This window comes from Microplitis mediator, chromosome 8 (assembly GCF_029852145.1).
Source record: "Microplitis mediator isolate UGA2020A chromosome 8, iyMicMedi2.1, whole genome shotgun sequence".
Classification (NCBI taxonomy): Eukaryota; Metazoa; Arthropoda; class Insecta; order Hymenoptera; family Braconidae; genus Microplitis; species Microplitis mediator.
In genome coordinates, this window is record NC_079976.1 from 5,321,423 (window position 1) to 5,340,110 (window position 18,688).

The 18,688-nt window shown below is 29.4% G+C and overlaps 2 protein-coding genes across 6 annotated transcripts in view; one reads left to right on the forward strand and one right to left on the reverse strand.

Annotated features, from left to right (window-relative positions):
* Positions 1-18,688, reverse strand: part of LOC130673745 (WD repeat-containing protein 47) — a 58,708-nt gene that overhangs the window by 32,345 nt on the left and 7,675 nt on the right. For 4 of the 5 annotated variants that reach the window (XM_057478916.1, XM_057478918.1, XM_057478913.1 and 1 more), the window contains exons 2-6: positions 9,462-10,158; positions 8,783-9,389; positions 8,349-8,697; positions 692-802; positions 528-603 (exon numbers count right to left, since the gene is read on the reverse strand). In XM_057478916.1, the coding sequence (XP_057334899.1) occupies positions 528-603; positions 692-802; positions 8,349-8,697; positions 8,783-9,389; positions 9,462-10,139 (1,821 nt within the window). In that variant the 5' untranslated portion in view covers positions 10,140-10,158. Of the gene's footprint in view, positions 1-527; positions 604-691; positions 803-8,348; positions 8,698-8,782; positions 9,390-9,461; positions 10,159-17,702; positions 17,928-18,688 lie in introns of those variants that run through there. The other variant, XM_057478915.1, reaches the window with a different exon arrangement.
* On the forward strand, positions 12,000-14,650 carry LOC130673746 (type-2 histone deacetylase 1-like). Its single transcript, XM_057478919.1, has 5 exons — positions 12,000-12,153; positions 12,256-13,068; positions 13,170-13,317; positions 13,400-13,695; positions 14,083-14,650. Exons 1-5 carry the CDS (start codon positions 12,130-12,132, stop codon positions 14,500-14,502), a joined length of 1,701 nt encoding a protein of 566 aa, XP_057334902.1. The 5' UTR covers positions 12,000-12,129; the 3' UTR covers positions 14,503-14,650.

Consider the following 18,688-nt stretch of genomic DNA (forward strand, 5'->3'; position numbering starts at 1 on the left):
TTTTACTTAATTACCAGAACAAATCGATGATTAATTTTAATCGGTCAACTAAGTGTAGGATTTTAATTTTAATCCTATTTATGACTGATTATTTAATAGATTCAATTGTTTATAATTAGATATAAATGTAAATAATTAATAATATATTTGTATATATCGACATTATATGAAACTAATAATTGTCCTTGATGTGTAATTATAATAATTAAAATTTAATGATTGAATCTTTTATATCATTCTTATGCATCTTAAAATTCACATATGACTGTGACGTAAGACATTAAGTTGTTTGGTCTTGTTCTCGTTTTTTTTTTATCATTGAAAATTAAACGTTTTACGGTAGTAATATAAAATGTATTGGTTGGTACGGTATTAGTATTGGACGTTAGTATATAAGTGTCCTTGAGACTCAAACTAGTTATGAGAAACTTTACTAGTGTAATGGCAAATGTTTATTAACACGAGAACAAGAGCTAATTGTTAGCATTAGTCCAAAATAAGAGTTGATATATACTTTAATTTCTTACCTTAAGCGGCTTAACGGTGTCGTAGTGGCTTTCTTGGATTCTCGACTCGTACACGCTGGTTGCTGATGAATTGTGTCTGTGAAATGGATAATAATTTGTGATTTTTGATTATTTATTTAGGAGATAAATGTAAAATTTAATTATTTTTTATTTTCTGTACTTACGAAATTAAATTTGATCCATTCAACATGGGTTTTGGTGACTGAATTCCTGATCTATTTGGTGTACCTGAAGGGACTGGTGAATGTCCTTTACTTGCTACATGTGTTTTTCCACTGTAATAAATTATTGTAATTTTTGTTTTAGTATTTATTATTTAATTTGTGATAAATAAACTTTTCTTTCAATAAAAGGGAAATTTGCAAATAAAAAATGAAGGAATTTTGTAGATTTTATTTATTTATTTATTAGTAAGGTCAAAGACCTAGTACTCGATCAGGGAACTAGTACCCGATTACTTCATGTATTTGTATAGATATATTTAGTAAAATTCAGTAAATATAGACATACAAATATATAAGTTATCGGGTACTGGGTCACTTTCCTTATGACTATAAAATTTTATCATAAATTTAAAAAATTTTAAAAGTTTTGAGAATTTTTTATATGAATGCAGTCAAAATTTTTTTTGAAATTTAAAGAAAAATGTTCGAACTTTACTACAGTTACAAGTGCAATTAAAATGTAGATTATTTAAGGAATTTAAATGCAATAATTATAAAATTTTGATATAAAAAGCATTTCACTGAAAATTTAAAAGAAATTAAAAATATTTTTATTTTAAATTTTAATGTATGAATTTATTGTAATAAAATTTTCAAAAAATTTACATCAGTTCAAAATTTATAGAAAATTTTAGTTTCCTGTTTAGATATCACGTTAATGTTTAATTTAAAATTATTAAATTTCTTTGTGTAAAAATCTACACTTCAAACTTCAATAAAATTTTCTTAATTTTTCTTATCAAATCACAATTTTTTTTCTTTTCATTTCCCCTGAAATCAAAAACAAATACTTTTTTTTCAACAAATATATTGTTCATAATTATTTTTAAAACTTTTCAGTCGATAACCGTCGCAATTCAAATATCGTATGTCTACCCTTTGAAAATAAAAAAATAAAATAATAACAATTGACGTCATAAAATATTTTGCAAAGTCTCCGTCGTGTCTCGTTACTAAATCGATATTTTTTTTTCAACAAAAATATTATTACTTAATTAAAAATACAGTATAAACAAACACTTCATAATCGTAACAATTTTTTATCTCAAATTCACTAAATTTTTCAACAAAAATATTCCGCAATATTTTTTATCAAAAACTTATCAAATTGAATTAAAAACAAAACATTTTTTAATTATACTTCCACTCTTTCAGCGAAAACTTTGACACAAAAAATTGCATTATAAACTTTTTCAACTTTTCTTTTACTATAATTAAAATACATCACAAAACCAATAAATTATACCAATCAAAACGATTGAACCGTAGTATAAATTATACATAATTAAAAAAAAAAAACCAAAAACAATAAACAGAACAACTGTTCGACTTGTTTTGCGATCCATATCAACTATGCAATCAATGCCTGGATTTTCCATTCAAGAGCAACCTACATATTTAACCCAACTCAAACAATAAATAATCATTACACTTTACAATAAAATATAAATTCAATTCAATTCATACATTTATTTTATTCCCTTAAGAAAAAAAAAATCCTACCGATTAATGCTCGTATTGCTTGCAGAAATAATAAAGCTGCAATTACTCTCATGTTCATAGCTAATATTCCTCGACACCGGGCGATTCGTACTTATTCTCTCCGCGATACGAAACCGCGGTACCGTAGGTTTGTGGTACATCATTTTATTTAAATCCGATTGATTTAATGGCTTAAAAAAAAATAAGTACTTATGTTATCAAAACACTTTCACAGTTTAATCACATGTCAATTCCACGTGGCCTATACACAAATACCAATAAATAAATATGGATTACAGGGACGTAGGACAACTATAGTGATAGCGAATATTCAAAATTGTAGTGAATACAAAATAAAACTAGACACATAAAACTTATTAGTGTACGGAGAGTTACCACCTCTGGGGAAGCTCAACGCAGAATGTACCAAGTCAGCTTCAATTCAGTCAGTAGCAAGTAATAGTCAGTAAAATCAACAACTCACTACACTCTAGACCTCTGGACTTATAACACTAGAGTTAACTCATATAATTCCCTCCCTCATGTAACGTAATTATATATTCTGACAAAACTGTACACTTGAACATCTCAATAGTTGTGTTTTATTTTATTTAACTTAAATTGCACTTATAAAAATTGCGGTAAATTAATAAATTAATATTGTCAATATATTAAGAGCAAATAAACCAAACAATAGAAGTATATAAATAGATAGAAGTAAAATACAAGAGATAAACAATTAAAAATTTTAAGAGCATAGTATGTGAGTAAATTTATCAATGCCATGGATTATGTAGGCAAGATAATTATTTTTTAAAAAATATGAGAGAGAGGATAATAGTCGGAGTTAATATCTTAAGATGTTACGGGGAAAAAAACATCTAACAGCTGTCGTTTTAGTTGTAAGAAAAGTAACGGATCTGCGTTTTTTGTTAAGCGATACTGAGATACTGCATTACTTAAATCACGAATATTGTATTTATATGAATTGTACGTGATATTGGAGATTTATATTAAATTAAAACTGAATGAGGACAACTAAATAAGTGTTTTTTTGAATTTATCGTATCAAAGTATACTTCATTTTAATCAGTTGTTTATATTTTTACTTTCGAACGATTGGGAATAATTGATAATTATTAAATTATTTATTCAGATGTAAAACAATTGTGATAATATTTATTAAAGAAATAAACTTAAATATGTCATCTGAATAAAAATAATTTTTTTTATGCGCGCATTTAAAATAAATTATTTTTCTATGACAAATGCCGCGTTGCAGTTGTCGTGATTTGTAAAACAATGTAGGAGGAATTTATAAAAGAATATCATCAGTGTCATCTAGGAATGAGATAAATTTAAATTAAATTTATCGATGATGTTGATGGAAATTATGACAATAATTGTGATTTTATTATTTATTATAATTGCGTTTGAGCTTTTGGGATTTCGAGGACAGACATAACTATTTTTTTTTTCTCAAAGGACAATAGAACAATAAATCTGTAAATCGCGCATGATGACGTGATTGTATGGACTATTACTGACGGCTGTCATGCGATTTCACCCGTGTTTCCTTTTTCCGGCCACTAAATTATTGACAATACATTAATAATTACACTAACTTTTATTTATGTAAGCTAAATTATTTCAATTAAATCAATCAAACAGAAAATAACATTTTATTTATTGTAATAATTATTATCGGCACCGAATTTGTTTAAAGATTTCAGACGAACGGATAAAAAAATTATTTATTTACATTGGATTTTTTAAATAAATATTTAACTTTTTTTTTTAAATCTTAGAAACTCGAGAGCTTGTAAAGATTTATAACAAACTGCAAGTCAAACATATGCGTCGTACTTTGAACTTCAAACACGTTTTCTGAAAAACTACTTTTTACTGAAAATTTAACATTAAAGTTTGTTTTTCTCGTCCATATTTAGCTTCTTTGTAACTCGAATTCGAATAATAATTTTGTTCCTGAAGATCGGAAGGTTTTTCACCCACCAAAAAAAATTGGGAAGTAAAAAGTCTACACTCAGAAAATTAAATAATAGAAACTACTATCTAGTTATGGTAAAATTTCTAGCATCAATCCGATTGTAGTGAATATTATCTAGATGATTGTATAAATCATCTAGATTGTAATATTCACCATATTTATAATAATTGATACAATCCTGTATGTTAACTAGAGTTAATTATTATTATTATTCTAAATAGTTATATTTATAATCCAGATGGTAACAGGTACCATTAGAAATTATAATAGTTACCATCTAAGATAATAAGAATTTAAACATTTTTTCATACACGGAAAGATTGGAACTCGACTGGTTACTGTTCTGCACTCAACTCAGTACGGTTCTGGAAAAAAATGCTCGATTGTGGTGCAGCACCACACTGATTACTGTGCGGAATCTGACTGAGTGATATGCGCACACGACTCAGTCAGGTTCCGCACAGTAATCAGTGTGGTGCTGCACCACAATCGAGCATTTTTTTCCAGAACCGTACTGAGTTGAGTGCAGAACAGTAACCAGTCGGGTTCCAATCTTTCCGTGTAGCATCCAATAATATTAATTACCATTCTTGATAGTAAATTTTACCATCCTGATAGTAACTGTTATGAAATTTCTTGCAGAAGTTATCATCCAATAATTATTAATTCTATTAAAAAAAATTATAACACTAACTATTTTTGCATTGAAAAACGTTCCAATCATTCTAGATGATTGGAATTAAAAATAAACCATAATAAACACAATTACTTAATTTTCTGAGTGTACTGGATGACGAGATTTCTGAAATGTTTCGCTTATAGATGCTGGTTTGTCAGCGGAAAAGCGTAGGACACCTCCGACTTAGGGAACTATCCTTCAAGCAGTCGAATAAGCGCGAAAAACGTTTTGATCTTCAAAATTGTCGTATGATATTTTATGTATTTTCATATCATTGAAAGTCAAAATCATCGAGTCATTGTTTTTTCCTAAGATCCTCAAGATAAACGACTCTTTCCTCCCGAAATTTATTTCGTAGATAAAAAATTCATTTTTGTTTATAAAAATTATTTTTTCTCCCAGAGCATAAAATTTTTTCTTTTAAGGTTTCAAATTTTTCTCAGTAAATTAAATTAAATCAAAAATTGTTCGCCGTTACTTCATAATGAATAATTTAATGACTTGTGATAAACATTATTACAGTTAGTATACCAGCATTAAATATTAACCGGTACTATTATTATACATATACATATATATCTTACTAGCTTGTGTGGTCACTACATATTCCATTGTAATAATTTCAACTCCCTTTTTTAAAAATTAGATTAAATAATAATAAATAAAACTTTAGAATCGGTTCGAGTTTTGCAAACTAGAATTTTAAATATTTAAAATTTATGCAATAAAAATTTTGTTGAGAAACTTTATCTACATAATTAATTATCGATTTAGTAATTAATTAAATATTACATACAGTCTGCATTCTAAAGGCTACTCAATATGTAAATTTTTTTTAAATAACCCGATTGCTTTTTAAAAAAATTTTGTTACCATTTTTTTTTGTTTTGTTTTGCAATAAAAACTTTTAGATATCTAAGAAAATTCATGAGAAAAATATTAAATTAAAATAAAAATCTTATTCAATCTGATGTCATTGGCCGCAAGTCATTCAAGAACTTATGACGTCTTGAATATTAATGGTACCCGTCCTCGAGACGTTATCGTTCAACGCTACTACACCACTTAAATTAAAGTAGTGGGAAGAAATAGCTTTGAATGAAAGCAAGAAGAAGAAGAGGAAGAAGAAGAAGAAGTAAAAGTTTAAAGAAAATAAAGAAAATTTAGATAATGAAGACGAAAACTAGCGTTCGCATAAAACACAGACGATAAATAAGAAGTAAATTTTTTACTACCTGATACTTTAACTAACGCGGTTACTTAAAATATATTTTTTACCTTACGAAGATAGACATTGCACTTGACATTTCATGCCAAGGTAATTTTAACTCGCGTTACACGACTGTAACAAGTACTTAAACTTTTTTACATCTTTTATTTTTATTCTATCGGACACTCGGTAAAATCGGCGACCAGTTTAACTCAATAGTTTTATTTAAATATATTAATGCAAGTACTTAACTTAAAAAGTTATGACTGACATATAATAGACAGAAAATTTCTGTGAAGTTATAGTGTCTTTGACAGCATCCGGTTACAAAAATAATTTTCCTTTTATTATTTTACTTATTATTTTTTTTGAATTCCCAATCGGCGCCACGCTTGTGTCTAGACTCAACGTATGTTCTATTCTGGTATTTCAAGGGGAATATAAAACCATAACAACCCTTCAAGTGAATAAGCGCAAAGCTCATAATACCATACCCGTTTATATTCTAATTTAAGTAAATCCCGCTTTGAGTCATAAATTTATCCTTAATGCTAATTGATTTCCCTTCGCAAAATATATTTATTCAAACAATTTCATATATAATTGATACTAAAAAATTTTTTTTAATTATGCTGTTGTACGGCTCCACTATTTTCAAAATTTTATTGACCATAATATTCATAAATAAAATAAATTCACTCAATCTGTTGAATTTGACAGCGGATTGATGAAAATCAAGTTGATTGTGTAAAAATTACAATTAATGGCTAAACTATGTATCCTTATAAGTTGGAAAAACGCCTGATATACTAGGAGGCTTTGGTATAGTCTCAGGAGCAATCGAATAATTAACACGCCAAGATCTAACAAAAACTACGTAATTAAGGACCGTACAATAGAATAGCTAACCAAGTCAACGAGTTCAATTCAGACATCGATTTTTTTGGTGGATCTCTACACTGTAAAAAATCGGGAGTGAATCCGGATTTTATTTCACTCCCAATTCACTCCGGTCCGGAGTTTTAACATTTAAATGAGTTTATATTAAACTGTTAAACAGTGTGTGTGTGCGTGTGCGTGTGTGTTCGAATATGTGTGTGCGTATCAGCTGATCAGTAATGAAATACGCGAGTTTTTACTTCAATTTTATTTAATGGAGTTATTTTTTATTAATAATATTTACAAAACTTCTCTCCGGAGTGAATTTCACTCCAGGGGGGGGGGGGAATAATTAAAAATTGATTCACTCCGCATTCACTCTGGATTTAATCAGCTTTCAATTTGCGAATTTTTTACAGTGTATCAGTTTTTCACTCAAATATTAAAAATCTTCTGAATAATTAATCAAGTTTTTTTCTTTCCTCAGTCAAAAAGTCAAAGTTGAATTATAATTGAATTTGTTTCTCCCTTCAAATCAGAGTTTTCCGATTGGCGAATGATATTAATAAATAAATAAATAAAAACAGGATAAATTAATTGTCGTTTTGGTAAAATTCACTAAATAAATAATTTTAAATAATAATATAATTTATTTATTGCCGTAAGATGGGCGACGGAGGGTGGAAAATATTTATCTCAAGTTACAATATAAATTGTAAGCTTTGAATAAATTTGAATTGACATACTTTTGTTACTTTGATCACTACAACTCTATATAGATGCCCAGGGATTCGCTACTATCCGCCTCCGGTTGTTACCGGGTTAATACAGTGGAGTTCACTGCAGTGTTTTGGTTTTGCTCGAACTAATAGAGACATCGTCTAAGGCAGAGTACGTCAACATCCGTCTACTGATGAGCCCGTTGGCGTACTCGGGACGAAACTATCGATTTTACGTTATTTTTTTCACTTAAAACAATTTTGTTTATTTTAATGATCGGCTTACAAATTAATTCACTCTGAATTAATGGTCTATGTCAGATCCCGCGTATTGACAAACAAAAATTTTGAGATTGAATGAATATTAAATAAAATTTGAATACGAATATGAAAACTACGGATTAATTTATGCTTTAAAAATATTTTTATCTACAAAATTCAACTTTTATATTAAACCCGTCGTTACGTTCTTGCTGATGGAATTTATCCAAAAGCGATACGAATAAAATTGGATGATTGCAAGTTAAGAATAGACGGACGCCGCACTACCGCATAATTGCCAAAAATTTATTGCGAACAATAATTCTTTTTAAAGATTAAAATATTGGCTGAGTACTCACGTTTCATTTTGCAGTCTATTGTCAACTAATTGCGCTGAAATAGGGGCAGACAGTTGTCTTACAAGTTCATCACGTTCTCGTTCCTTTTGTTGGATTGTTTCTTGTAATTTTTGTTTTTGTTTCTGGTACTCTTTAAATAAATCACCATTGTAACTCTGATCAAGATTATCACCAGCTACAACACCACGTGCTGGTATCACTGTGGGTTCTGGTATTTTAGCAGCAACACCAGTTGGTTTTTCAGCTAAAGAATCACGTCTTGAACTTCTTGCAGTTGACAGAGCTGGTGATTCACGACCTGGCAAACGTCTTTCTGGTGTTGATGCTGACGATGGATTTGTTTTATGTCCTAAAACAATAAAAATTAAATACAATCATAAATAAAAAAAATTATACTCTGCTGATAATTGCAAAATATAATAAAAATATTTAACCTTCAGGACTTTGTGATTGTCCGCGTGGTCTAACTGCTGTTTTAGCCTGGGCATTAGCAATAGTCTCTTGTATTGACGGTAACTGTTGTTGAAACTCAGCATAACTTGAGCTAAGAAATACGTCGCCTTCATTTTCAAATAATCTGTCGACACTTGTATTCATTATTTTGTTATTTTTAAATCCAGTCAAATGAAAACTGGCAAATGATGATCGTGACATAGGATTAATATCACCAGTTGAAAGCGCCATTAGTGCGGCTGACGGTAGTGTTGTATTTCTAGGCCCAGGACTACGTGGACCCAAACCGGCTTCCAGTGCTGGTACAAGACTTCTTGACATCATATCAGCAGCAGAACGTGGCCTGGTAAATGGCATTGCACTGTGTGGGAAGGTCTTTGGTTTTATTGGAGTTATCAGCATATGTTCAGTCCATGACGTCTCCAAGGATGGTCTCTCAAGTCTTTCAACGTCTACGTTCAATGTCCTCTGGGCGAACGGCACCGCAAATGTCTCTGGCGGTATACTTTGCAACCAAGACAGTAAACTTAAGTCTGAGTCACTGAACCCAACTGATCCGTCTAGCAGTCTAGAGAAGCTCATTTCAACCTAGAAAAAAATATTTAATAAATTGTCAGCTTAAATACTTGCGATCTTAATTGAGTTAAGTGATTAACAAACCTGTTCGCTCTCCTTAGAGCCAGTGGCTTTAGCTTGACAATAATTAACACATGACTCATACAAAATCCCCTTGATAATTAATTGAATAAGTCGGTCATTTTTAGCCGAGGCAATGGGATGACTTGGATCAGTCTTACGGTCACCAGGTAAAAATTTTTCAACGAGGGAGTGGACTTCCCTGAAACATTGGACTCGGGCGTTACTTGGATTCCAATCTTTGTACTGCAGATGATCAGTTAGTCGTGGTAATGTCAGTAGCAAACAAAGGCTACTGTATTCTTCTTTGGAAGGTGCTACTTTTTCAAGATCACTCAAGACTTTTACAACCTCCTCGACAGCATTATCAACACTGCCGTTGGTACCGGCAATGATAATATTTGCCTCTGATTTGATGCAAAGTAGCTCGACGTATTTGTGACGTAAAATTGAGTAGGTGAATTTTTTCATATCAAAATCAGGTAATGCCTCTAGCGGCTGAATGAATTCCAGCACGTCGTCCCATTGTCCATCTAGAATCAGCTGACGTAGGAAGAGAACGTCATCACTGTACTGACCATTTATCACACCGGTCTCTCGTTCAAGTGAGAGCTGAGTGATGTGAAGGTCACGGCCGTGAAGGAACTCGAGGGTCAGTCGCACCACGTCCTCTTCTCGCAGCGTCAGATGCGCCGCCGGCATCACGTACCGAATCCGCAACCTGAAATCATAATTAGTCATTTTAATATATATACAAATAGTCTATTTTTTAAATTCATTTAGCCGTTGACGGATACGAAGTTATTGAGGTGCAATAATTAGACATCTCATTGTACAAAAAAATGTAAAGTAGTAAAAAGTGGAATTTATTATCAATTAGGAATTTATAAATTTTTGTAAATTTAAAATTACTGTTGTCAATTATTTAAAAAATTAATTAATTTTTTTTTTATTTATTTCAAAGTCGCATAGACGGCAATAGTCATGAGCGACTTCAGTAATATACATATGGTACAGTTTACATAGTATGAGAATTAGATCTTATTGAGCAATTTTAAGTTTCTTAGCGGGTTTAGAACTGTAATTAAATTGTTTTTGTCATTTAAACATTCTGTTATTTCTGTTGGTAGCTTGATGGTTCTATCTGTGATGCCTGGACATTCTACTCGAAAATGTTGGAATTTTAGAAATTAAATTTTATTAATTCAAATATTTGTGTAAAAAAAAAATTGATGTGTTTTTAAAAATTTTAAAAATGAGCTTTTTTTTTATGACAAATGATATTGTATGGAAAAAAAATAATACCGAACTAAATTGTAGCCAGTTATAAATTTTGACTTTAACTGGGCCAAAGATATAATCGGTCCATCGCTTAGTTTGTTCAGAATTTCAGATCAAGTTTTGAAACTATGTACTTTTAAGTAAAAGTTATTTTTTGCATGTTTTTCTTCGTGATTCGCTTATTTTAAAAGCTTACAACTTCAACAGTTTCAAGTATTTACGGTATATTTTTAAAATAAGTCTTGAAAAAATTTCAGAACCACTTCTTTTATTCCGATTTAATAGTAAACCCTTAATTTTTATGATCCTGAAGTTAGTGGACAGTTGACAATTTTCGGATTTTTTTTTTCAACAATTAAATTTAAACAAAAAAACTAAAAATATTCATATATAAAAAATTTAATAAACTATAGGTGCAATTTTTTCAATAATTTATTGTTTAAAAAAAGATTCAAAAATTATTGGACGTCGGCTAACTTCAATATCATGAATCTTTTAAATATTTAAATATTTAATTACTAACTATAGGTTTAATAATTTGAAAGAAATTAAAGGAAAATAATGATTTGGGACAGAAAATTTGAATCTTTAATGAATCGAAATGTAAAATGATTTTTTTTTTAAATCAAAGTTAAATAATTTATAGTAATGTTTTATTTGACATATATTCAAAAATGTATGGGTTTAATTTAAATAATGTATTTTTAAATTTTAATGACGTAGAGTAAATTTTTTTTCTTTAAATTAATTGATGACTCCAAATAAATGGTTACAAAAAAATAAAGTTACAAAACCGACTACTTGGCAAATTAAAAAAAAACTTATTTATTTTAATGCTGATGCACTTTATTATGCTGACTTATTGCAAAGTGTATGAATGCATAAAAAAGAGGTCTGTGATATTTAGCTAATCAGAAAAGATGGATGACAAAAAAAATATAAAATAAAGAGTGAAACTACAGAAAAATAAAAATACTAAATGAAAGCACATAGATGTAAAAGTTATTTGAATGAATATGTTAACATAGCTTTTTATTCAAGAGGGATTTACGGTCTGGAAGACGTCTGGCCTTTGAAAAATAAACCGCTACCGAAAGACTGCGATAGATCTTTTTAAATCACACTTTAATATCACTTCAAATAACGTTTAAATCTTTTTTAATTTACTCAAAATAGTGAAAAATATTTTTTTACTTATTTTTACAATGAACACACCGTTTAATTGTAATTAAAAGCTTACGCTTAAATATTTGATTAGGAAATACTGTAAATTCGAGGAACAAGTGATAGAGGTGGTGATGAAACTTGAGACTTTTTAGTCAGCAAATTGAAACTTGAATTTATCGGACTGACGAGTGGCAGTTGCACAGTGCCAGTCTTACATACAACTTCGTAAAGATAACAGAACATTATGAATATCGTATTACATTCAGTGGTAAGAGATAGTTTTTGCTATTTATCCACAGTTTACGTGCTAATTTCAAAAATCATTATTCATTTTCTTTAACATTGTTTATTATTTCCTTTCTTTTATCAGATTGTCGTGCTAATATCATGTGTGACATTTGGATATGGGGATATTCTCTTTAAACCTAATTCTGGGCAACCGGGTAATTATGGTCAAAATGGACAATTTGGAAATATAGGATTAGGACAATCCGGGCTACCTGTACAGCCTGGATATAATAATCAATTTGGACAACAGCCTGGACAATTTGGACAGCAGCCTGAACAGTTTGGACAACAAGCTGGACAATTTGGTTTACCTGTACAACCTGGATATAGTAATCAATTTGGACAATCAGGACAAGCTGCTCTACCTGTACAACCTGGATATAATAATCAATTTGGACAAGTTATAATGCCTGGACCACTTAGCCAAATGGAACAACCTGGAATATCTGGGTCATTTAACCACATTGGACAATCCGGAATGCCTGGGCAATTTGAATCATCTGTATCATCAAATAATGCATACATAAATTCTGTACATTCAGAATTTGAACGTTACCAAAATCTAAATAAAGAATTAGAAAAAAAAGTTATAGAAATGATTCAAAACAAAACGATTCGAGTACCACCAAATTTTTCACAGTATTCAGGACCAGTACAGCCACAAATTTCTCAACTACTTTTACCGTTACATTTTCCAAATGTTCCTCCGAATATTCCTTTACCTTCTCTGCCTCAGCCTCCATTACAACCCAACCCAATTAATCCTCCTTGGATACCATTTCAGCAAAACAATCAACAATTGTCTAATATCAGACTCCACCGATCTTCACCTGCTGAAATTCAAACGCTTCAATCGCAAGGTTATCAAATTGTAAAGCTACGAGATTATCAAAATGTAAGTTTCTCATTATTCACATTACAAGAAAAAATTGAATAATATTCAAGTATAATTATTTTACATGAATTAAAAAAATTTTAATAGTTTTTATTTTGCAGTTCAATCAACTCCCGAAACCAGGGTTCGCTTTTTCCGGACCCAATATTGGGCACAACGAACAAACATCTGATAAGCAAAGGAGCAGCTCGTTGGCCAAGAACTCGACCTTAGATGCGTCAAAAAATAATTCAAATGACAAAGAACACAGTAAGTAAACTAATAAATAATTACTCAAATCTGCTGAGTTCCAAATATTTCAAAAACAATTATTTTGTTTCAAAAAATAAAGAAACTGATCTACGTGCAGCAAGTTCAGAAGACGATTACATCGTCGGATCTCCTCTGCAAATTCACAAACATCAACAAAATATTGAGCAGCATCATCCAGTAGGAAAAACAGATCACATGAATACATTCAATTCAAACAGTTCCAAGGAACAGGAATTAAAAGACTCTGAGCTAAAAAATTCAGCATCAAATTCAAACAAAAATCCTTCAAATTCTCTCACTCGTAATAATTTCACAGAAACGAGTAATTCGACAAAATCTGGGCAACCACAGCTTCCAAACGATAAATTACTCAAAGTAATAAAATTTTTATATCTCCCACATTGAAACTACTAATTTTAATGTCTGTTTAGCCAATCGAAACAAGTCAATTTCAGAGCAATGCAATTTGTGGGATGAAAATGATCGGTTTCTTCCCTGGGGCAGAGAACGTCTAGTTTCTGCCTGCTAACTTAGTGTCTGACTTAAAATCAATCCGTCAGGACTGCATTTGTTTATTGTAAGCCTGATCGGAACACTCATATGTCACTCTAATTAATTAACATGACAGTTTAATTTACACATGCGCTATTGGTCTCGTTTAAATTGGCTCCAAATATTTAAATTCTAAGCTTCAATGCGCCACGAAATCAATACGATTTCTGACTTAATAGAAAATTTCTTTAAAAAATCAAATTGTTTCAGAACGGAACCGATGGGTTAAAAAAAAGATTTGGTGACGATTACATTGGATTAATGGAAGAACTACCCAAAAATAAAACAGAATTATCTCCAACAAAGGCACCAGCACAAGTATTTTACAGGGCTGCGTTCAATGGAAACCCTCACAATCCATTAATATTATCGTCGTCTACCAAAACCATGGCTGTACCGGTATCAACTTCAAACATTTACAATTACAATCCATACAACTCCTATACTCCTGTTAATTCTGCTGGGCGAGCACTTTATCCATTATCAAATGTTTGGCCGAGGTATGCAACGTATAATAATAATTATCAAGCAAATTTAATGAACTCTATGCCGCGGAATTTAATCAACCCTATGAATAATTTTCAAAAAAAATTACCATATGCATCATCTTATTATTATAATTATCAATAATTATTAATTTTTTTACTAATTACTAGGGCCAGGATTTTTGCGTTAATTTAAAAATAATTATTAATTAGAGGTGTGAATTTTTTTATATTACGGGGAAAATATTGGTCTTATTAAAAAATTTTTCGAACAAAAGTTGTAGGAAATTTAATTTTCTAAAAAAAATTTCTCTTATAATTTTTTCTTAGTACTAATAAGAAAGCCGTAATTTCAAAAATAAGATTTTCATAATTAACAAAATTTTGAATCATTCATTATGAATCTTAATTTTTGAATTACGGTGAAAATATTGATCGTATAAAAAAATCATAAGAGACATTTTTTTTAGAAAATTAAATTTCCAACAACTTTTGTCCGAAAACTTTTTTAATAAGACCAATATTTTCGCCATAATATCAAAAATTTGAACTATTCATTTAAAAAATCAGGTAAAAATCTTGTCCCTACGTATTACTCTAGTTTTTTGTTACTTGTTGACTTTAATTAATTAATTATTTTATCGGTTTATTGTTTGTATTTATTGTTTTGATAAAATGAAGTAGCTTTATAATTTTAATTGACGTTTTTTATGTATATTTTAATGAATGATCTATCATTGTGAACCTTATCGAACTCCGTCCAATATAAATTTATTATTAATAGAGTTTAATTATAACTAATTAATAAATTATGTAATTTTAGTGTTAAAAATAAAAACTAAATTTTAATTGGCAATTATAAAATTTATTTAGCGAAATTTAATTAAAGAAATGGATCAATTTTTTTTTACAAATAAAAAAGTTTTTACAAAGAGCTAAATTGTGTCTGGAGGTTAATGTAATTGTCTAATTTATCTGTTGAAATTAATTGCGTTAGACACCCGTGGGTTGACATGAAGGATCGAAGGATCAGGATAGTAAAGTAGTGTAGTACAGTGATGTAGTTACCGAGTTAAAGGGAGAGATGTCAGAAAATATAACAAGTAAGATTCAATATCGATCAAGAAAGTTTAATTTATCTCAAAATCCCAGAGGCTGCAATCTGTGATATGTTTAAGTATAAGTTAAATTAAATCGGAATTTTCAATTTCATATAATTTTAAAATGAGTAATAATCTAGCCCGCGGTACTTTTATGTATTTTTTCAACCGTATAAATTACATTTTTTTATTCTCCAGTTATTTTTTTGCTGAATTTCATACTCATTTGAGGCAGATTTATTTTCATTTCAATAGAAAAGAAAAAAGTTTTTCAAGTAAAGAAAAGTCTTTGGTCTGAGATACTGTTTTTTTTTTTTTTTTTTTTTTAATTTTTCTTCTTTTTTTTTTGTTATCACGATCGTATAACTTTTTTCTACAACGCATTAGATTTACGAAAGGGATCCATTACAGAGTTCTAATGGTCCCATTGAGGCGTTGCACCTTTGACCCTTTACTTGAGGAAAGACTGAAGACACGGAAAACACATACGCTATTGGACAACCAGTTTGCTCAAGTAAATGGGAAACTGTTGGCAACATTTTCTCTATTTTAGTTTTTAAAAAAATTCTTTTTTTTTTTCTAATTTATACATTCATCTTCTTTTTATCCGCGGTCTTTTATCTTGTGACATACATTCCTTAACACTTTTCACGGTTCACCACACATATGTACGCAGCTAAAATATTTTTTTATCTTTCAAAAAAAACCACTGCAAATATTTCTTTTCATTTTAATAAAGTAGTTGTGATTTATTAATACGGATTTTTTTTTATCAACAGTTTAGTATTAAGTATAAAGAAAAGTTTAACAACGAAACTAGATAACTTCGCTTGCTCATTTTTTATTGTTATTTTATTTTTTTTGTTACGAAAAGGCTCAAGAACACAATACGGAAAAGCAAGATCTTTATTTATATTTATTACAAGGGGAAAATGATTCACGATTGTCGACAGTATACTGTTCATATATATTTTTTGTTGCGGACACTTTAATTTGTCGGATAGCAAACTGGGTGTTAGTGGGAGTCTTTATTATTCAACCGGAGTATACGTCGATTTTTTTTATGTTCGAGCAGCCCAGACAGACGTGGATTCAAGTGAAGGGTGGATTAAAGAGAGATTAAACACGCTGGAATTTTTCCTAGTTTCGCTTCAATGATTATCCTCAAATTTTTCCCTCATACTTTTTCTTTCGTTAAATTGATATTTTTTGCTCAGACCGTTTGCTTGTCTATTTTTACCTTTCCAATAATTTTTTAATTAATATTATTGATTGATAATTGCTGCTGATTTTTATTAAACTCGAGTATAATATCACGAATAAATAATTCATTTATTGTAGCCCGTTAAATCTTATTTCAATTATTTAAAAAATTCCGCGGATGAAAAAACGTCTGATTTAAAAGTTCAAAATCAATGATCCTGAAGTTAACATACAATCACTAATTTTCGGATTTTTTTTTGTAACAAATCAATTACAAAAAACTAAAAAATAAAAATATGCATATGTAGAAAATTAAAAAAACTATAGGTGCAATTCTTTCAAATATTTTCTTTTTATAATTTATTGATTAAAAAAAATCCAAAAATTATTAGACGTCGGTTAACTATGATTCTGAAGTTAGCAGACAATTATTAATTTTCGAATTTATTTTTGTAACAAATCAATTACAAAAAACTAAAAAATAAAAATATGCACATGTAGAAAATTTAAAAAACTATAGGTGCAATTTTTTCAAATATTTTTTTTTTTATAATTTATTATTTAAAAAAAAATTTAAAAATTATTAGACGTTCGCTACCTTCGGTATCATGGAAATTATCTTTTTATTTTTTGTAGAATTGAAATAAAAAAATTTCAAAAACTTTTTTTTCAGTATTAATTGAAAGATACTTTTAAAAATATTAATACATTTTTTTTTTTGCTTCTTATAAAGTAAAATGTAACGGTTAAGTTTTTCTACTCGTGCTTGACGACATCGTCACGGCATCAAAATTCTTAATTAAAAGAGCACGCACCTATTACTCATTATGCATTCTGCCATAGGACTTCCGTAAATATATTTGTGTATACAAAAAAAAAAAAAAACATTGAACCAAATCTTAAAGATTTAATTAACAATTGTATTTATTTATAAAATCTAAATACTCAAAAATAAATATCAAATTTAATAAACCGTAACTATAAAATAAAATCAACAATAACAAGCAATAAAATTATGTCTGTTATAAAATTAAAGGCTTACTTTTTTCTACCTATCTTGTTAGGTTTACGAACGTCCAACATTCACAATTCTATACACGTACTAATTTTAAAAAAACCACTGACTCATCTGTAGCGAAAAATTGCCAGTAAGCAATTTATTTGATTGGTTATAGTGTGTGTTATATTTATAGATGACACATTCACATACAAAGATAACTAATATAATAAATATATGAGTTGTAATAAAAATAAAAAAAAATTAATATGATATAATAAATGCGATATAATACCGGTAGACCGGAAACACGTGCTCAGACTTAAGTCACGCGGCACACTGACCGTACTTTTATTTCTCATAACATTTGTCGTCTTCCGCGAATGACGTCGCGACGCTGAGTGGGCGTCGGGTTCGTGGTTGCTCGAGATTTATCTATAACTATCATGGATTCGAGGTTGAGAAAATTTTGCGCAACGCAACTACTCCAAAATCTACGAGCAAGATCGATCTCTCCCTCTACTCTTTACTCTACTATTTTAAATAACTCTTTCACTATTTCTTTTTTAGTCTATTTAAATTCAACGGAATGTCATCGACTTGTTAAATAAATATATTACTAGTCTAACTTTCGTTCCATTGTCTACAAAATTTTTTTAACTGAAAATCTTTTTTATTTAAAAAAAAAAAATATGATAAATCAAGTTGTTGATGTTTAGTAAAAAATTAAAGTGCTTAGTAGGTCAGTATTTTATGTCTTGATGACAGTGACAAAGACTCACAATCATAATCAAGCATTCGCCAATGCAAGGCCTTGTACACACGATGCAATAATAACGGATTCTTGTTACAGTCACGTGAAATTCTCAGATGACTGTAAATTTTTCTCAGACAATTCTATTATATTATAGTTAAATATCTAAGTTATCTTAAAGATAAACAATTAAATATTTTAAATTTTTCGTTTAGTCGACAATAGAAGATAAAAAAAAATTACAACTTCATTTAAAGTTTTTTAACTGACGGGCAAT

Coding starts and splice junctions, on each gene's coding strand:
- LOC130673746 (XM_057478919.1), top strand. CDS start 12,130: ATGAATATCGTATTACATTCAGTG. Junction 13,318..13,399: donor TTCAAATGACAAAGAACACA/GTAAGTAAACTA, acceptor CAAAAAATAAAG/AAACTGATCTACGTGCAGCA. Junction 13,696..14,082: donor CAAACGATAAATTACTCAAA/GTAATAAAATTT, acceptor AAATTGTTTCAG/AACGGAACCGATGGGTTAAA.